The sequence below is a fragment of the Poecile atricapillus genome, chromosome Z, assembly GCF_030490865.1.
Source record: "Poecile atricapillus isolate bPoeAtr1 chromosome Z, bPoeAtr1.hap1, whole genome shotgun sequence".
Taxonomy (NCBI): Eukaryota; Metazoa; Chordata; class Aves; order Passeriformes; family Paridae; genus Poecile; species Poecile atricapillus.
The window spans coordinates 62,487,826-62,509,378 of record NC_081289.1 but is presented as its reverse complement, the minus strand read 5'-3'; the positions used below and the strand labels follow the sequence as shown (position 1 = coordinate 62,509,378).

The 21,553-nt window shown below is 39.9% G+C and overlaps 1 protein-coding gene across 2 annotated transcripts in view; it reads left to right on the top strand.

The window, feature by feature from the left end:
* LOC131573842 (metallophosphoesterase domain-containing protein 1) overlaps window positions 1-21,206 on the top strand; it is a 61,024-nt gene extending 39,818 nt beyond the window's left edge. For both annotated transcript variants that reach the window (XM_058828127.1, XM_058828126.1), the window contains exons 5-7: window positions 11,250-11,365; window positions 15,903-16,016; window positions 19,490-21,206. In XM_058828127.1, the coding sequence (XP_058684110.1) occupies window positions 11,250-11,365; window positions 15,903-16,016; window positions 19,490-19,608 (349 nt within the window). In that variant the 3' untranslated portion in view covers window positions 19,609-21,206. The remainder of the gene's footprint in view (window positions 1-11,249; window positions 11,366-15,902; window positions 16,017-19,489) is intronic.
* Window positions 21,207-21,553: the final 347 nt, after the last annotated feature.

Below are 21,553 nucleotides of genomic sequence, written 5' to 3'. Positions count from 1 at the left end.
CAGATCTGTAAGAAATAGCAACATATTAAGGAGAAGTTCATCATCCTGTTAAAATATGTTATCAGTCTGAGGCACATAGATACAAGTTTAATTGTATATTAACAGAATGCTAGAGTGATATTTTTATTTCCTCTTTTATACTTACAAGAAGCCATTTTCCATTTTGTAAGTGGTGCTTCTAAAATGACTTAAAACCAAAATGCACTTCTAGTTTAGTCTGCAGCATATGGAAGATCATAAACATGGTTTTTCCTGTAGAATTATTTTGATCTATTAAGCTCAGCTGTTCAGGCAAAGTGGTGTGGAGAACGGAACAATACTGAACTTCTAGAGTGTTAAAGGTTTTCCAGTGGCTGAAAGTGAGATTTAACATTCTGGCTGTTTTAGAATCAGGACTAGATCACTGGATCATTTTTATCCTTAATTTTTCTTTTGTTTAACAAAGAAAAAATTAGTTTAAATTGGTGCATTTGGTGTGATACATTTATTTTGGAAAGCATTTAATTTTCTGCATGATTTGAAAATACAGATGTGAATGTCATTCAGCAGGCTCTGAGTATACAGGTGCTATTGCTTATATGAGCAATCATGCTGAATTCAGGAGGTCTTTCTAATGAATGCTTCCAGACAAATTAAGAGACTGAAATGAATTAGAAAGAATCGTTAACATTTCTGAAAAAAACACGTGGAAGAAGATAAAAATTAGTTAACTCCAAGTAAATTTTCTATATCATGTTGAAGAAGTATAGTTGTTATTAAATAATTAAACTCTGCAATAGGTATGTGAACAAATGAAATTGTAGACTGAACTACACCTATTGTAGTCCACAAATACTATCACAGTCAGACCAATGCAATAAATTCTACCTATTAGGTATTCTGGAATCACAGCAGTTTAGAATATAGCTTTAAATTTATTTTCTTGTTGATAAGCATCCCAGAAAATGTTTTCTTTCAAATATAATTTCCTGGCGTTTCCTGGGGTTGAGGAGTCGGGAACAGCTCAATCCCAAAGTATCACAATGGAGGAAAATCAGTAGTTTAGACACCTCTTGCATGTTGTGTATTAGGGATACGGATCAGTTCTCTAACAATTTCACTGTGACCTCTTGCAAGGGGAGTTTAAGCAGTTAATGAAGCCAAAAGTTCTTTGCATCCACTTTGCAGTAAAGCTCTTTCGATGTTCCTCACTTTAGTTAAATTTGAGAGCAGTTGAAAAGTATATTGCTTTAGTTTAATTAGCTTAGGAAAAAGTCCTTTCTTGGGCAGTAATTATTAGTTGTGTGTTATTAAAAGGAAGTAGTCCATGTTCAGTTACTTAGCAGAAATAATTGAATCCTCTGATCCAGTAAACTAGCTCACTTTGGATTCAGCTGGTTTTTAATTTAAGACCTGTAGAAGAGGAGACCTGTAATCTCACTATGGGGAATTGGCTTCACTTTCCTGCAGTTCATAAACCACAAGAGTGAAATTGCTATCTACCACAGCAGTTTTCTCTTTATTTTTCACATTTGCTTGAAAGTTTAATTTTATGAGACAGAGCTGATTTTAAAATGCCTTTTTTGTTGTTGTTTTGCTGCCTTTTCGGCTCATTTTTTTTTGCTTCTTGAACAAAAGAACTACCAGCTCTATCTGTAGTCTGAGCTGTAGTCCCAGACAGCAGCAATTTCAGGATGTTTCAAAGATGTAAACACAGTTGGGCACTGCAATGAGCCCTTTGGGGATATTCCAAGAGAAACACAAATAGCCAACTAGTTTGGAGTGGGTATATGTAACGCTGATTCTCAACTGGATTAATTTGGCAGTGCTCCACCAGCTTTTGAGCCATTTACACCTGGTGAGAATCAGCCTCCCTACTCTGTGGTATATTGTATGTGTGCTTTTCCCCCAGGTTTTCACACAGTAAAGGTGTCACCACATCAAGAAGGAGATGGTGGTTCTATGTGAAAAACCATAAATAGAGCCACTGCCACAGGAACTAATTGCAATAAAGCTGTCTGAGTTCTTTCTGTTTTCCCTGCCTGGATTTTTAAGGCGAAAAATAATTTACCACTTGTGAAACTTTAACATCAGAACAATTCCTTTAGAATTGCTGTTCATAAATGATTTCATTAAAAAAATTACTATTGTTTAAAATTAATTAAAAAGAGGATTTTTCTTCACCACTAAGACAGCAGAGAAAATTGAAGCCAATCATAGAATTATTTAGGTTGGGAAAGACCTCTAAGATCAAGTGCAAACATAAAACAAGCACTTCCAGGGCCAACACTAAACCCTGTCCCTAAGCACATCTGCACATCTGAACCTCCAGGGCTGGTGATTCAGCCACCTCCCTGGGCAGCCCCTTCCAATGCCTGACGACCCTTGACATGAAGAAATTTTTCCTGCTGTCTAGACTGAACCTCCCCTGGCACAGCTTGAGGCCATTTCCTCTTGTCCTGTCCCTTGTTCCCTGAGAGCAGAGCCCCAGCTGTCCCCTCCTGTCAGGGAGTTGTGCAGAGCCAGAAGGTTCCCCCTGAGACTCCTTTTCTCCAGGTTGAACCCCCCCAGCTTCCTCAGCCCCTCCTGGTGCTCCAAACCCTTCCCCAGCTCCATTCCCTTCTCTGGACACGCTCCAGCCCCTCAATGTCCAGCTTGTCCTGAGGTTCCCAAGCTGCCCCAGGATCTGACGTGTGGCCCCAGCAGTGCCCAGCACAGGGACAGTCACTGCCCTGGCCCTGCTGCCACACCACGGCTGGCACAGCCCAGGTGCCTTTGGCCTCTTGCCCCCCTGGGCTCCTGTCCAGCCGCTGTCCCCAGCACCCCCAGGGCCTTTCCCAGCTTTCCAGCCCCTCTGCCCCAGCCTGGAGCTGCAGGGGTTGGTGTGAGCCAAGGGCAGCACCCAGGACCTGGCCTTGTTGACCCTCAGACCACTGGCCTGGGCCCATGGATCCAGCCTGTCCAGATCCCTCTGCAGAGCCTTCCTGCCCCCAGCAGATCCACACTCCCACCTAGCTGGGTGCTGTCCATGAACTGACTGGGTGTGCCCTCGATCCCCTTGTCCAGATCATCAGTAAAGATATTAAACAGGACTGGCCCCAGAGCTGAGCCCTGGGGACTCCATTGGTGCCTGGACCCACCTAGATGTGGCTCCAGTCCCCGCCAGTCCCTGGGCCCATCCAGCCAGTTTTATACCCAGTGGAGCAGGGGCCCACCCAGGCTGTGAGCAGCCGGTGTCCCCAGGAGAATGTGTGGGAGACATTGTCAAAGGCTTTCTAAAGTCCGGGGAAACACATCCACAGCCTTACCTTCATCCACTGAGGGCATCACCCTCTCACAGAAGGAGCTGGGTGGGTCAAGCAACAGCTGCCTGTCACAGACCCACGTTGTCTGGGGCTGATTCCCTGGTTGTCCTGCATGTGATGACACTTAGCTCTTGGGTAGATCCCATCCAGCCCTGCAGACTTGGGTGTGTCTCAGTGGTGTAGCAATCACTGACAATATCCCCCTGGATTATGGGGCTCCATTCTGCTTCCTGTCCTTGTCTTTCAGCTCAGGGCCTCAGTACAAGGGACAACCAGTCTGACTGTTAGAGTGAGGCAGAGAAAACATTGAGTATCTCAGCCTTTCCTCAGTCCTTGTCACCATGTTTCCTCTTGCATCCAATGGAGATTCTCCTTGGCCATCCTTTTGTTGCTGATGTATTAATTTTTTTACTGTCTTTTACCGCAGTAGGCAGATTAAGCTCTATCTGGAAACTGGCCCATCTACTTTTCTTCCCTGCATAACCCACAACATCCTTGTAGTCCTCTTGACTTTCTGTCCTTCTTCAGAAGGCCTTCAATTCCCTTTTTTTTCCTGAGTTCAGAAAAAGCTGTCTGAATATTACAACACCAGATTGCACCTGTGCACGTCAAATATTTTTAATTGTGTAATCTTCACCAGATAAGCTAAACCATTTTTCAGGTATCTCAGATTCCTAGATAGCTGAAGGACAGCTGTTAAAAATGTACTTTTTTGGTATAGAAAGCTATGCTGCATCAGTTTGCTTCTACCACTGCACTGTGGAGTGAATTTAGAACTGTGAGAAAACATAAATATGGAATTTGGGATTGCTTGGATTTTGTTCACTTCAGGGAGACACATGGCATACGAAGTACCAGTATGTGCTTTTTCAAACAAGAGGTGAGTTCATCTGTTGCTAAATTGGAAACATTAATAATAATGCACTTCATGCATATATGCACACATTGCATTAATTTATTAGTTTTGGAAGCATTTTCATGGTTGTTTAAATCAAAATGGATTTAAATTTTCTAAGTAAAAGAAGGTAAAAAAAATAAAATGGAAGAAAATCAGAAAAGAACTGGCAGACAGTCCATATGGCCTGATTACTCCTGGTATTTTGAGACAAGAATGTAAACCTGGTGAATTACTAAACTGAGTAACTTTTGGGCTTGACTGTAACTGGGGGGTTCAGTAACTCAGTGGCTACTGTGAGAGCCTTTCTTGTTGTTTCTCAGGGCAGTTATTACATATCCTACATATTTTAATCATGTTTCCTCTGGGATACCCCCTAAAAGGATATTCAATCTACTCAGGTGGCAAACACCTGCAGTGTCTTAGGGGACTACAACAAACAACAGCTACCCAGAAGTGTGGAAGAACGTTCTTTTTCTTTAGCTGTCTGGGCATCTGACAGTGAATAACCATAAAGATGCCATGCATAGATGGGCATCAAGTATTTTTTTCCTTCTTGGATTTTTTTTTAATTTATATTTAAAATGAGATGGTGACTGTACTGCGAACAGAGGGGCTGTTAACTCCTCTCCTAACCTTTCTTACTGTGACTGCCAGCTATCAGTATCTCAAATATGGGCTGGATAACCTGTCTGTATGGTTTTAGATGCTGAGAATTCAAGAGACTGGGGGGACAGGCTCTGAGACATCAGGAACTCAAGACCTTATCTCTGCATTAAATCCCTAAGATTGTACTGAAAGTCTGTACAGTTTTACATTTGCACCCTCAGCACTGAATATTTTGACTAATTATTCCAAATTAGCTTATACCTTTGTTTATTTTATTATTTTTTAAAAATATCAGATGGAGCATAATAATTTGCCTTCCAGAAGAATGAGATAAACTATCTGCATTTGGTACTGGCATATTTTAAATTCAGTCTTTCATTAATTTTCCTCCTTACCTGTTATGTTCTTGTTCTCCTTTTATGAAGATAAAGTAGATTTCATTTTATTTTTCATTGTTTTATAACAGATTAATGTTTAGAAATGATCAGTTCCTATTAGTCATAGCTCATTCGTTCTTCTTTGTGGTCAGAGCTGTATGAAATCCTTTACTAAACAAAAGATGAATGATTTCATGTGTAACTCAAATTGCAAGAGAAATAATTACTGACAAAGGGCCATATTCAGATTTTTATCCTTTTTTCCTTTTGTGAAAACAATAATTTAATTTGATTCAGAGTTTCAAGAATGACAACCTGGGATACAAAGCAAGTAAGGAAAACTTCCCCATGGAAGCAGAGTTGTGTGTTATGGCCAGTAGAGGATTGGAGTTGCATCATTTCCATTTATTAGTTATAAGGCCTTACATTTCATAAAAAAAAGACCTGGCTTCAATATTAAGAATGAAAAAAATCAAATTTATTTTTTGCATAGTTTAATTCTTTTTGCACACTGCTGTTCTCTAAAATCACACCACCCTTGCCTCTCTCACATGGAAGTTCACTGTAATATAAATCTTCTCATGCTCCTGAAGACTCCTGAAACCTGTTTTTCCTTAGATCTCAGTTATATTTGGCTCAGATGCCCCAATGTTGAATGAAATTTCAAAGCCTATAAACAAACAGTGCCCTGCCAGTCATTCCTAGCACCAATGGCCTGATGGCTCCTTTTGTCCTTTCCCTTCCTGCTTTGGATGGCTCTTTTGCATGCAAGGAAGAAAAACCAAAAAGGTCTGTGTTATTTCACAACTCCTTTAGATGAAATGGCTGATACCAAAAAAACCCCCAAAAATACGAACTTTTGTGAATGCTTACTTGGACAGAAAGTAGAGTTAAAAACTAACAGAAATACTCAGTAAAATAGTTACTTACTGAGGAAAGGCTAAGTACTGAACACTCATGCCCACAGGAATGTAGCTAGTTATGATAGTAAGATTATATCAAGACCAGGAAAAAAAAGACTTAAGTGTCCACCACTGAGTTTTTCTGGGCTGGGAATCAGGATGTGTTGGAGTTTTGCCCATGTTTGCCACTGTGGAACCTGCTTTTTGTGGTCCATGGCCCTTGACCAGTCACTCCTGCCAGTATGGCTTTCAGCACAGGTAGTCCAGTCTTCTAAATACGGAATATTTTGTTTTATCAGGAAGAGGAGCAGGACTGAGAAAGGTGATTTGGTCCATTCTTTTCCCACTGAGCTTCTTGTCAGTCACCAACCAATATCTGTTTATTTTCCTGTAGGAGAAAAATGGCAGCAGTTTTGGAGAAAAGACTGGAGCAAGTTGCATATGTTTGTGAACTTTTGAAATTTATTTGGTAAGCAAAGGAATTCTACTGAGAGAACTTGCCTTTCAGCTGGAAAAAAAAAAAGAAATGAAGATTTTTATAGGAAACTATAGAAATTAGGAGGCACAATGTGTTTCAGTTCTGCACTTTTTGCTAGCATGGTGTTTGCAGGATGCTGTCCATCCATACTTAATGCACCACTGCTGTTCAGTCAAACTACCATAGCTCCCTGTGGCTAATGGGCTTTCTCCTTGAAGTCAAAGAGAGCAATTGGTGCCTACTGGTGGCAAGATTAGTGTTTCTCAGCTGGGCAGCCTAGAGGCAGTTGCTGCAGTAAATTTTGTAGCTCTTGTGTTAGCTGACAGCCCCCAGCCATGAGGCAGTGCCAAGGCACGTGTTTCAGGGAGTGCCTACTGGTTTTCTACCCTGTTTGTTTGCAGGGGTGCTGAGGTTCTGTGGAGAGTCTCCTTGAGCTGGAAAGGAAGGAAAGCACTCTTTGAGTTAAAACGTTTAAATTGAATCAAGGCAATGGAGAATCAAATTTCAGTCTTTCATCACTTGTAATAGAAAAATCCATGTGCATTGATAGTTCTCCCCAGTCAAGTATCCCTTGTTTGTACGGCTGCCTGTCAGACAGAGATGGGTACCAGTGGTTTGAATATGAAAAACCCTCCATTTTCACATAAAGGGCAGATCAAATATGTGTGGTGCATCCACTTATGCAGTAGAGCACATGCAAAACTAAGTAAAGCCCCATTTAAACGACAAAAGAATTCTTGGGCTACATGTTAGCTCTTTCTGGTAGTAGCTGAATTAAAGAAAATAAAAAAAACCCTAATAAATAATTAGGGCGGTAATATGTTTGATGATTATTTTTTTACTATGACTTTTTTTCTGTTACTATTATAACACAAATGATCCTTTCAAAGACAACTGAAGTGCTAATGATAGCTAAGAAGGTCATTCCTAGGAGGTTAAATTGGTTTAATTAGAATTTATGAGAAGGTTACTATAGGAGTGCAGAAAGATGTTAAGGGGTTAACCTATAAGAGATTACATTGTAGTCAGTGTTCTGTTAAAGTTTGAATTAATTTTTCCCATGGGTTTTTCACATTCTAATTTTCAACTAAATGAGACATCTGTTTCAGAAAACGAAAATTTGCTATGGTTGTCATAGCAACTATCATTCTGTAAGAAAATTATTCCAATGGTTACTTTAGAAAAGAAAGATAGAAATTCAGTACATAAAGCAACATCCGATTTCTAGCACAAACTGTGGTAATTCAGCCCTTTTTGTGCCATAGATTATTTGGCCTGCAAAACTTGTTCAAATGTTTTAAACTTAAGGTCAGTTGTGCTGTAAACAAATTCACCTCTGATATATTTTCCCCCTTGAGTCTTCTGTGTAGACGAGATCATTATTCTTATCAAAATAATGGTTGAATTTCAGTAGTGTTGGAGACACTCAAACTGTTCACTTGAAAAAGGTAAGACCTAAATCAAAGTACATTTCTACAGATGAGTGCTTCACTTCAAAGGTGAAATATATTTATGATATATGTCTTTAATTGCCAAATAAATTTTTCTTGCGTTGGTTTTTTTTTTGAGGAGAGTGGATTTTTCTCTTGTAAAGCATACTTTGTCAAATGTAAAATATTATTGAAAAATACATTATAAAAATAATTACACTTTTCCTGAGTAAGCACTAACTGGGAATACAGAAATTCAGTACTTGATATAAAGAATTTAACTTTGTTTCCAGGTTCTATCGTAAATGCAAATTCTAGACAAAGTTGTCTTAACATGATATCCAGGCCACAGGCTCATCAGTGGGTAAGAGAAGAAGGCTTTTTCCCTATTCAGAAAATTTGATAGCTGTTTTGTATTTCCAGAGGAAGGGACTTAGGGATTTATAAAATCCTTACGTGCTTATAAAGATGGTTTTTGCTTTGGGGGTGAGGGCACTGAAGTGTGATTTGCCTTTCTTCTCTCCAATGTAAAGCATGCCAGCATCCTCTGCTGAATCCTTTCCTGGACCTGGGATTTTTTAATTTTTTTGCCAGAAATATTCCAGACATTTCCTTCCATCTCAGGATTGTCACAAAAGACAGCATAATGGCAAATCACACAAGTTGTAACATCTCCCCTTCACAAAAGAACAGCTCCAGCATGCATAACTTACCAGCCCTGCTGCAGTCACCACAAAGGGAGCGAGGGAGGGAGGAGGGAGGGATGGGGGAAAGTGCTTCTTGTCTTAATAAGCAGATCTTGCCTATTCATAAAGGGAAATGGGCTTTTTTAGAAAGTGGCCATGTGTAGTCCAACCCTGGTAGAGGCAGGTAGAGGCTCTCACAGCTGCTTATATGGCTTGTGGTCGTCTGGATTTCAGCAGGATTAAGCTGACTTCTGGGGAGACCTGTGGCAGTCATGATTATTTCTCTTTTAAAATGCTTCATTGTAGTCTTAAAATAATTATTCTGTGAGTTTTTGACTTTTGCTTCTTGGGCAAATGCTGGTCTTTCCTCTTGGCTTCTTTTCAGTGTCTGGCACACCTGTGGGATGGTGCCTCCCCATGCTTCCCATCAGAGACCCAGGGACAATCCTGTCCCTGCCCAGCAGCACCAGGCCATGCAAGGGATGGCAGCAGGGATGTAAATGCACTGAAACTGTCAAGGACTTAAAAAAGATGATTTACTGTGCTGACACTTCTTTTGCCACCTATTTGCCCTTGCAAATATTTTCTGTCAGTGGGATCATTCTAATGGGAAATGTGCCCTGGGTCTACAGACAATTTGCCAAACAGTTGTGTATTTTCATCTTGGTGAAGAAATATACTTGGTGTGTTAGGTGTGGAATGCAATCCCAAGGCAGGAAAGGATGAAGAGTTTAGAAAAAGCCAACCACTGTATATTTTTATGAAGCTTCCCACTTCTGTAATATCCTCGCACCTCACACACTTTAGTTTTTTTTTAATTTTTGAGGCATTCCTGTGTGATAAAAATTATTTCCTTATCTCAGTGGTGAGCTGAATGTAAGGAGGAACAGATCCAGTTCCACAGAGCTTGTGTGGTTGCTGCATGGCAATGCCACATGGTAGCACTGCTGGTACCTTGCTGCACAATAAGCCAATTAGGAGAATCCCATAATTGTTTAGGAAAAGACATCTGAGATGATCAAGTCCATCCATAAACCTGATGCCACTAAACCATGTCCCCAAGTGCCACATCTACACGCCTTTTAAATGCTTCCAGGCATGGTTACTTAGCCACTTGACCTCCCAGTGAGGAATTTTTCCCAATATCCAATCTAAACCTCCCCTGGTGCAACTTTAGGCCATTTCCTCTTGTCCTATTGATTGTTAGCTGAGAGAAGAGACCCAATTCCCACCTTGCTATAAATGCCTTTCAGGAAATTTTAGAGAGATAAGATCTCCCTGAGCTTCCCTCTAGAGACCCTGGCAGCAGAAAGGTGAGGAAAGGCTGCTTGGAATGTTGAACAGGTAACCAGAAAAGTATGAGTTTGTGGCCTGATGTAGGGACGTGTCTTTTTGTTAGCCAGCTGCCTTGGCCTGAGCAATGTTACTCAGAACAAGATTTGTGCTTCACCACTAATGCTGTTAGCTTCTTTTCTTCAAACACCTTCTTTACCTCCCTCATCACAGCTTCTGGAGGCTGGGAGATATATTTCTGGTTCTGATAGCAGATGTTTGAAGATTCAGTTTTTTGGTTTTCTTTTTTTCCCTGGGACACTTGTTTCTCAAGACCTGGTTATCCAGGGCATGTGATGAAGAGGCAGGGGATGAGAAAGCAAGCTTTTCAGTCGTCAGTAGTTGACCCTCTTTTTGTCTGTGGAAGAAAAACATTCTGTTCATTGTTCTTCAAATATGGGTACGGCCACAAGACATCAGTCTTAACTATTAAAACTTCCAGCCTAAAACTAACCCCTCAATTTTATGTCCTAGAATTGGAGCCTAGTCTGCAAGACATAATTTAACACTGTGATATAATTGCTGTGAAATATAGTTTTTTAATCAACGGGATAGCAAGATACAGATAAATTATGTTCTGACTGGCAGTATTACAGTCCTGCTGCTCCATTATGAGCTGCTCCATAAGTACATTTCAAAAAATGTAAATGCCTATCTAGTAAGAAATCCTGAATATGCAAAGTCTTACATAAAAGCAAGTCAACATACCAGAGGACAGAAGAAATTTGTGTGTTAGAGAAGCAGCAGCATTCTTGTTCTGATGGGATGTATCCAATTAGGGAAACAAAGCAGCAGAGATGCTGTCTCTGACTTTGGAGCAGGATCTGTCATGGTGCCAGGGTCTGTCCTTGCCCAGCTGGTCATAGGCTAAGGGCCAAACGTGGTGGGAGCCAATGTGAAACAGAAGTCACGTGGGTGTGTCTGAGACAGCTGTTCTTCTAAATGTTGTGAGAGCCAGCGTGATAATCCACACATGGAGATCTTGGTATCCAGGGCTTGTAAGTAGTTCGAGCACTACTGTGAATATTTTGCTGTATGCTGTCTACTGAAAGCAGGGAGGACTGCACGTATTTGCTATACAAGTTAAACAGCACTGTTTGTATGGAAAGAGGGGATTACTGTGTGCACACAAAGAAGAAAATGAATGCTGTTTGTGTCTTCAAATTCCATGGTAGCAAAGCATTGACCTCAGTATTTTACTTAGATAACCAGTACATGGAAGTAGCACTGAAGACATTCTCCTCCTCTCTTGGCAGGCAACCTTGGTTTTATGGCTGGGGCTTTAATCTTCCACGAGGCCAAGCACTATTAGAGAAATGGAACCTTATTCCAGATGGAATAGATATTCTTATAACACATGGACCACCTCTCGGTAAGAAAATAATAGTGCTCTTAGCTGTGTATTTCAGATGATTATATGGTAACTGATGGCTGTCTTTAGAAAAAGAGTGCAATCCTGACTTACAAAAGTCAAGAGCAACATGCGTACTGATTTCAGCAGCACCAGTACTTCAGCTCATGATTATCTATGATACCTCTGCTCAATGGCAGCGAATTAAATAATGGCTTAAAAATTAAAACATTAATGCATAAAGCCATAATGAGCTTTATAAATAAGCAGGGTCTAGTTTTCCTATGCACATTTTTAATCTGCCACTGGTGAAATTACTAGATTGAAAGCATGGAGTGTTTTTGAAGAGAAATGCAGGATTAAGATCTCATTTTTATCACTTTCTCCCTGACTTGCTACTGCATTTTCCCACCAACCCAGAATCTCTTTTTTTCCTCATCATGCTGAGTTGGTGTAGCTTCTGCCTTACAAACCCAGATGCTCCCCATTGTTTGCCTGTTCTTTGGACTGCATGGTTGAATTGCTTACCTGTAATACAGTTTGGCAACATGAACAGATCAAAAAGAAATAGTTTTGCATGTGCATTTTTCAAATGTTAATATAGGTGATATAAAAGCTATCTATCTATAAAAGATTTCTTGTATTCCTAGAAAATTTTGACATTACCTTTGCTACAGAAATAATGCAATCACACAAACCTGTACAGATTCAGTAAGGGCTTAAGGCTTTTAAGCTTTTTTCCAATGTATTAAATATATATAGCAGTCTATATATAATGTGAATGTGTGTTTGACTCTCACTAATTTAATAAATGAACATGAGCAAGAACCATGTACTCAAGTGTTTTACTGAGTCTTACTGTGCTTTGTGTGAAATTAAGGTAGTTGGTTTCTTTAAACTTTTAGATTCCCCAATTTCCTGAAGCTAAAACCCTCGCCTTCCACCCTTTCTTCTCTTTCAGAGCTCAGAGGAGAAAGTATCTAAAGGGTTTCTGTTTTGTTTTCTTTAGAAGGACATGTTTGCATTCCACTGCTCACTAATCCTGGAGGAAAGTAGTTCTTTGTGAGCAGAGTTTCTCACAGTTAGGGGTGTGTGTTTTGACTTCTCACCTAAGTGTAGTCTCATGCCATGCTGTGGACTGATTTTAACATGAGCCTGTCCTGTAAAAGTGGATGTCAGAAATTAAGTGTTGTGGCCCAAGATATCAGCTCCAGGCCATCGGTATGGGGGTAATCCCTGCTAGGATCCAAGGCACAATGCTGTCTTTCATGCAGTTTTATTTATAAGTCATATTTAAAACTTTTTAGAAGCTTTTTCAGCACTTTGAAAACCCCTTTTAAAGCCAGCTGACCAACTGTAGCCAACCTTCAGCTGACTGAAGAGTCACTTAAAATTAATGTTGGAAAGTGGTGAGATTCAACCACCTTGCTACTTTAGCCACCAGGCCTCTCCAGTAGCCACAGGCATCAGCAGGAGGAGGAGGACCCCTAAAGAGCACTGCAGAGTTGGCACTCAACAAACAGGCTTTAGTAATAAATTTAATAGTAAATTTAATAATTGAAAAGTAAATTAATAATTGCAGTAATTCTGAGGAAGGGCCACCCATCTCTAGTGGTTTGTAAAGGAGTAATGTGAATTCCCCCCATCTCCATGGCTCAGTATGTGTTCTTTTTTTTTTTTCCACTTTTAATTATCTTCAAACATTCCCTCAGAATTTCCTTTTTTTCCAGAGGTTCCTGTTTCTTTGTCTCTCTCTTATTGATGCATTAATAGATAGCTCAGGCACCGAACCCTCTGCCTGAGGGCAGGAGCTGTTGGTCTCCCTGACACCTATGGCAACAAATATATGACATTTCAAAGAGCTTAGCACTCTGCTTAACTTGCAGAACCACCTTATTGTGCAGCTCTGTCTGCAGACCTTTTGGGAGACAGGATCCTCTGACCCTCCCAGCCAATGTTTTTTAACCAGGAAGCTGATTCTTGTTCCTCACTAAGGTTTTTCCTAAGGATCATAAATAGCAATCAGTCCTCTTGCAAATTCTGGGGATTATTCTCCAGAATGGCCGCCTAAATTCAGCCTATCATCCATTTTCTATGCTGCTTTCTCATTTCCTCACTGCAAAAGAGTGTGCATTCTCCTGAACTAATTAATACTCCATTATTACATGGATTTGAAACAGTCTGATTTAGATCAGAAGCACAATTAAGAGTTAATGAATTTTGTTTTTCATTTAGCTATGTAACAAAAATCCGAGTAATTTTTCTCTTCTGTTTTAGAGTAGTGCTTTGAGATGAAACCAGGGCAGGGATACATTTGAGGTTCACACTGGATGAGGAAAAAAAAGGTTAAAACATTTGGTTTTGACCATTTTATTAGTAACTTGTCTATTATTATTAACAATGATATGCAATGTATTTCATAGTTTATGAAATATAGAATTTGTGATTATGGGATCAGCGTTAATGCTCATTTCTACATCGGCATATCTTTCTGTCCCAAAGATCTCCATTTATTATTCTTTTCTCTTCCAAAAGTTCACGTTCTTTTCTTTGTTTTTAATTTAATTTCACTTTTAAGTCTTCATTTGCAGCTGTCTGCTTGATAGTCTGTGACAAAGATTTATATTTTCCTGACAGCTGCAGAAACCTGTTTCAAGTAACCAAACATTAAAAAACCCCTAAGATGAACTCTAATTGTTAGCTAGGTGTAATCAATTATTCTTAGTTTGTGTAGTCAGGTGTACATAATAAGCTGCAAACATATGGGAAGGCTTCAGAAGGGTGATAATGCATGTAAACAAAAACATGTTCAACATAAATAATGCTTAATTTAATGGAGAAGTTAATTTTATGGATTATTTTTGTTTGTGAAGTTTTTGAAGTGGAAATACTTTTGGCTTTATGTTCACTGCAGACATTTTGACAATTAACTGCTTCAAATCATTGGAGTAATAAAACTTATGGCTCTAATATGTTTACTCTGAGGAAAAACAAAAAAAAGTGTGACTTTATTCCAGAGGAATTCCTGGCCTCACTTTGACATCATAAATACTGTTTTTCTCTGGTGAATTTTGACCTCCCTTTGATGGCACAAGTGAATTCAGCAGGAGTGAGCATTGCTCAGTCTGGTTGTAGTTCAGCAGGGCTTTCCTTTTCTACATCCTCTGACAGGTGCCAAACAGCACCTTTTGTCTTTGACCATGTTCAGAACTTCCTCTTTTTGACACTTAGGATGCCCCATTCCCAACTTTTTTTCTGAAAATTGAACTTAGCTCTCCGAGTAGGTATGAAACAAGTGCAAAATTTTGCCATTTTGGTAAAACCTCACAGTTTACCAAACTTCAGCCCAGTTTTCAAGCACTGGCAGCTAAAGAGGTATTTGTCAATGTGTGAACCTACCCTGAAGCTCTAGCAAATCGGAGAGCTTGTCCAAGAGCTTGAATACCACACTTCTGGTTTTTCAAACCAGTTGGTTGCCTGCTTAGCCATGCTTGAGTGGATATCAAAAGTAAATGTATGAAAATCAGGTCCAGACTCTGCACTTCTGGCTAAAAGCACAATATATTCACACTATTGCAGCAAATCCAAGAGATGCAAAGCTATGACAGGCACGCAGGGAAAATATCAGAACAACAAAATATAAGCATGAAGATTTTATCTTTCACGTTTCCAAATATGAGCCTTATGAAAGTGACTGAATAGAAATGAACAGAAATGAATAGAAAGAAAACAGATTGGTTGTTGCAAACACTCCAATACAACATCCTCCTTATACTAGTGCTTGGAAGGAAACATGAGACCAATTGGCAGTAAACATCCCCCTGCAATACTTTTAGACAAAGAGTTGATGTAATATTTCTGTCTATTTTCATAAGAAATACACTTTTACACAATTTTTGTGCAAGTAAATGCAGTACTTAAATACATCTACTGCAAAAGGCTTGAGTGTCCCTTCTGAGATCCATCAATTTAACCAAGTGGGGCTTGCTGTGCCATGAAGCGGTTTAACTCAGGGATGTTATTTTTTGGGCATGTAGTGGATCCCTCACCTGAGCTCCACTACTGTAGCGTTCAATGTGATAACAATATAGTTGTAGTATTGGCAACACAGATTCCGTTACATTGGTTTAAGTGTTCAATCTAAAAAAGTAGGTCCCAGGACTGCTTTTAAATAGTTAAATGTTTTAAATTCTTTAGAGGCTTGCTTTGGACTTATTGTTCTTACCTCATTCTCTGCAAGAAGAAAAATGGGTAAAGAATTGAGTTATCCCATTAACAGCAGTGCAAAAAATGTTTTGACTGCAGTAATTATTCTTTGAAAAACAACTGGAAAGAGTTATCACAGACCTTTTTATCCAGATGAGCTTTTATGGTTTTCCGTCTGTATTTTCCTTTCCTTCCTCTTCTGCTTACCAATGCAGACACAATTCTTGCCTTTTCAATTCTTCTGTGGCTGTTTGTGAAAAGCCATGAGACATGAAATCTCAAAAATGCTGTATAACACCAAAACCTTGTGGATTATCTGTCTTTTCTTAAAGCTTTCTTTTCTTTTCCAAAGGTTTTCTGGACTGGGTTCCTAAGAAAATGCAACGGGTAGGATGTGTTGAGCTGCTGAATACAGTCCAGAGACGAATACAGCCAAGGCTTCATGTTTTTGGACATATCCATGAAGGTCAGAACACATTTCTTCTCATAATAGGTATTTAGAAGCCGCAAGTAGAGAAGGCTTAACCAGCATTTTCAAACTTGAATGTCTGAACTGAAGCACTTCTAGAATTCAGATGCATTTTTAAATGCATATATAGAGGTGAAATTGGCTGATAGCCACATTTCAATACCTGTAGTTGAGCATATCTTTCATTTTCTACATCTATAAAACAGGTTGATGCTTCCTTCACAGAGATGAGTATTGTAAATTTTAAAATAAGAACACAAGTCCAGTAGTTACAGAAAGTGTCTAAATATTAGGATGGAGGGATTTTTTTTTCCTCAGCAGAACCTGCGCTTCACAGTAATTCATGTAAGATCTCTGTGTCTCAGCTTCTGTGCTTTTAAAATGGGTAAGAATGTTTTGAGGGGTGCTTCTAAGGCTTGATCTTCAAGATTGTACAATAACAGCTGTCTCTCCCCATCAGTGTGTATATGAAGTTGAAATCAAGACACACAAGACACACTGACTGGTGTAGAAGTTCCAAGATATTTATGGATGCATTTAGTTGTTTTGGCAGGGGAAGATTTTGTGCTCAGACAAAACAAGTGGTTCTATTAACTATTTGATATTTAACTGGGAAGAAAATTAGTTCCCTTCACACAAGCCAGTGAATGGTGACAGATAGCCTCTGCTGAAGTCAGTAACAGCAGGAGTTCATCTCCTGGCAAAGGGAAAGGTAGATGCTGTCTGTTCTGTCCACAAAGCAAGGCAGCAAGGCTTCAAGCAGTGCCCCCACCCTAAGCAGAAAGCAGTGGGCTGTGCAGGAGTGAACCATTGGTGTGTAATGTGTATTATCAGCTGCTCAGTCATTGGCAGTGTTAACTGACTGGCAGGAAAAGGTACTCCAGAACTGCCAGTTTTCTGCTTCTGGGACTGCTCCAGCCTTTGCTGTAGGATCTCTGTGGGTCTCACTAGTGTAGAGATGGAAAAAATGGAGGAGTTGGCCTTCAGATTCTTCTGATTTTGTGAAGAGCTCTTCCCAAGATATCCCTCTCTGACTTGCTGCTGGGGACTTTTACCATGGCATATTAGAAGTGGCATTGCTGGTGGTATAAAAAAATATGCAGACTGTTATTTTATAGCTCAAGGATTAGGTCCATTCTCCTCATGTGTCTCATCTGCAGTGACCTGTTAATACCTGGTTAATGTCCAAAGTGCTGTTAAATCACAGAGTAAACAAATAATGCCGCTAGAGTGATCTTTGATATTCCAACCAAGACAGCAGGTGAATACAGTTCAAACTCACTGTCATTTCAGAAACTGGAAGGCAAGAGGGTTGCAGGGGATATAAGCAAACAGCTAGCCATGAAGGTTCAGGCAGGTAAACAAAATCACATCTGTTAAAACCAAGCCCAACTTTGACTCTTGAGGGAAAAGAATGGCACCTCCACAGAATAGCAAATCCTGTGAGTTAGTGTAGTTGGCACAGTAGGTATCAGAACGCAGAAACAAGGTACTCTTCTTGTTAACTATCATAATTTAGAGAAAACAAATGGGGAGCTGTAGACCCTGTTTTTCAGTGGGATGCTAAATCTCTGCAGAGGAGAATTCCCATTGCAGGCAGCCTGTGCAAACAAAGTTGCACTTTGTAGAGAGAATGCATGATTTGAACAGATGAGTTTTTCCTCTGAGTGAACATAGCTACATCTGCAGCAGTCATTTACTGAACATCTGGGGGAAAGAGATGCTTATAAGAGATGTTTCTTCCTTATTCCTTCCCTCCACTGCCATGTCTGCCAAAAAATACCTCTGCACATGGGCTTGCTGCTGATCCACCCATGGAAGGGACAAGCAGCATGGCAGGGGTTCTGGCTAAAATTCTGGTTTTTCCATTATACCTCCACTGAGGTATGGCCAAGGAAACTCTGCTGGCAGTGGGACAGGAGTGAAAGCTGCAGCACTAGGAATCTTCCAGCAAAAGGATTGTGTTAGCAGTCTGTGTCTGTTCTCTCCAAATGTGTAGCCGAGGAGACAGCAAGTCCTAAACACAGTGCTGACTGTCCTCCATGCATTTCGTGTTTTCCTCAGAGCAGTCGTTCTGTGGCAAACAGAAAGGGATTTACAGAAATGCCGGTGACAGGAACCTTACAGGGTTTTCTTCCCGCCCTGGTCCCTAATTATAGTGTGTTTCTTCCATGGGAGGTGCAGGAGGCCCTGAATTATTCAGGTTGTTTTAAGGAACCAAAAAAAAAGGAATTTGGCTACTGTTTCTTTGTTTGCAAATTATGCAATTTTCAGAGTTCTGAAAGACACAAAATTGCGTTCAGAAAAACCATAGGGTCCTTGGAACATAGGATTTGACTAGCTGTAACTCCTTGTGTATATAGCAATGAATACATTTCACTATTAACTTTATGAAAGGTGAAATTGAGTCTTAGTACAAATTTCTACCAGTTGATTTCCCCAAAATCACGTATTTCTGATGATTGCAGTTCTTCATATTGATCATAATACTTCAGTGAAAGTTTCCAACATTAAGCTTTTAGCTTTCATGTAATCAGGCTTATGTTTTTATCCTAGTGATTCATTAAAAGATTTTTGACAACAGTGTGTCTGTTTTTTCATGACACCAAGGCTGTCAAAGGGCTTCTTCACTTTCTGAAAGAGCATTTCACTGTACTTCTACAGGCATTAGAGCTAGAAGTTTGGTTTTCTGCATATTTGATTCTGGAATTGTTTGCCTTGGGTGTCTAGCCAGACATGAGATGTAGCTGAAGCTTTTTTACCACTGGTGACACACACGGATGTGTGTGTTCTCCTGTGGAAATGTTCTGGTGTTTTAGGGTGTGAATTCACCTTGTCTGTTAGACAATGCATTCAATAATAAAGCCATTTTTTCTCAGCCTGCACAGGCATTTTAGTGCCTGTCCATCAATTTTGGTCAACAAGTTCAAAGACATAGCAAAAAGAGGTTCCTACTAGGCAAATCCTGCCCAGATGCACATGCACATGCACATGCATATTCTTGCCTCAATCAAGCAATGCTTTTTCTTCATTGGTTGCTTAAAGGATGTTCAACAGAGGGCAGGAAAAATGGTGGGAAGATTAAAATTGCCCAAAGTTTGCTGTACTGATGACTGCAAGCCTAAACAATCAGAAGCATCCTTTCCAAAACCAAAAAGGTTTTAAGAGAAAAATCTCTGCAGAGAAAAGTATCTGTCTTTCTAAGGTGGTTTATTGAGCTGGCTGCCAGAGATAACAGCCACTAGATACTGAGGGCCCATCTTGCTTTTCTTAAACAATTTGAAAAGCTCTGCTGTAGGACAAAGATGGTATTGATTCGGGGAACATTCATGTTTTGAGTGAAGAGAATTTTTAAAATCCTTCTAAGTAATAAAAAATATGGCACTTATTGTTGTGTGATACAGGTAATTAAAAAATAAAGAGAATAATAAGTAATAATGAGAGTAACCAGAATTTTTCTTCCTTTGTAGGTTATGGTGTCATGGCTGATGGAACCACCACCTATGTGAATGCATCTGTGTGCACTGTGAATTACCAGCCACTTAATCCGCCTATAGTTATTGACTTACCTACTCCAAGGAACACATGATTATAATGAGGATTTAAAGTTGTACCCAACACATTAGCAACTTTATATTGCTGGCTGAGAATCCCAATAGGGAACCATTCAACAAAAAAAAGCAAAATCCTTCTTTTTTCCCTGCTAGCTCTTCACAGATAAATTTAGAGTAACAAAAGTGGACAAGGAACAAAGACATTTTGGTGCCAGAAACAGATTAAAGACTAACATTTTACCATTAAAATGTTTGTGAACACAGAAAAGTGAATTCATTGCTCGCACACACACACACACACACACACACACACACATATATATATACACACATATATATATGTGTGTGTGTGTATAATATATATATCTAGTAGGGGCTTTTGTACATACCATATATTGGACTTATTAAAAGAATGATGTCTTTCAAAGGAGTGTTTCTTTAAGAAAGTTTGCAGTTTAAACGTGTTTAGACTAGGATTTCCTCATTTCAGATGTTTTCCAGTGAGGTCTTGGTAAAAAAAAAAAATCATGGTAAAGATGTTTTCCCTTAATCAACATGAAAAATATAAAAGATGGTACACAAATGACCAGTCAGAGGAGGAAAACTATTTCTCCAAGTCCTCCAGGTCTAAGTCTTTGCATCTATTCAAAACCAATGCAAAAGAGGCCCTAATTCACTGTACTGAAATGAAGTTTTACTACATCTGGCATTACAGATGGCAAGGGAAATGGTGCATATTGCCAGCATGCTGTAAACAGCTCAACATTCAAGAAGGGAGACTGTGTTAAACGCAGTATAAACTCAGGAATTTGTAACCTGGTCTCGCCTGTTTAAAAAAAGAAAATAAGGATGACATTTCCCTTAAAAAAAAAAAGAAAGAAAAAAAATATAACTGTGTTTTCATATGGTAAAGTGATATGTGATTGTATTTAAGGAAAAAAGAAAGAGGAAAAACCTGCAAAGGGCTCACCCAATGATTAGTAATGGTATTTTAAATAAAACCCACTGAGACTATTGGTTTAAAACCTGCTAATGAGACATGCAGCCAATGATGAGATTACTGGTTTGAATTTGGCCCTGGTCAGGAATGGTTAAATGTCATTGTGATAATTTTGTCCTTGGGAAACATAGATGTCAAGGGGAAGGCATCAACCCAAGGTGTAGTTTGGACACTCACTTTTGGGTGGCTGTGAGCAATGGGTACGCACCAAAGTGTGAAGAGCAGAGGTCACCGCAGGGGACCTGGGACTTGCCCACTCATGGACACTGCTGAGAGAAGCCCAGAACAAAACCAGTAGAAACCCATCTGTTGTATTGCTTTTGGCACCAAGAAAAGCAGGGGACATGTCAGAAGCTGGTTGAGATGGTCCACAGCCATGGTACTGCCTGTGCAGCTCTCCTGCAGTGTTAGCAGAGGTATTGAAGCTGCTGGGATTTCAGTCCTGTCCTAGGCAGAAGCTTAAGAATTGATTACAGAGCCACCAAAAAACCCAGGGCTTCAGACATCTCCTGCAAGAAATGGATTTCTGCCTTGAACTGAAAAACGTGTCCTTTTGACTTGATGGAGATAACTTAACTGCTCTATTCTATATGTGGACATACTGAATTGGGGGTGACAGCATCTAGACATTAATCTTGCTCACACACTTTGGGCAGACCATAGCACTCCCAGCTCATGGCTGCAGGTCTGTGCATAGCCCACATCTGCACCCATGCATTGGAGAATTGTGTGTTACATGGATGTAAATGTGACTTTTACATAGCAGCTGCATGAACATTATACACAAACAATTTAACATACCAGTGTTGCAAAACCAGGCCATGTGAGCTTCTGCTCTGAGCAAGGTGGGCACAAACTCTGCTTTTCCCTGGCTTCCCATGTGCAGCAGCTCTTCCAGGTGCTGCCTGGAGCTGAGATGTCCAAGCCCAGTAACTGACTCATGCTGTGGACCCACAGGAAGCCACCAAACCCCCAGAAAA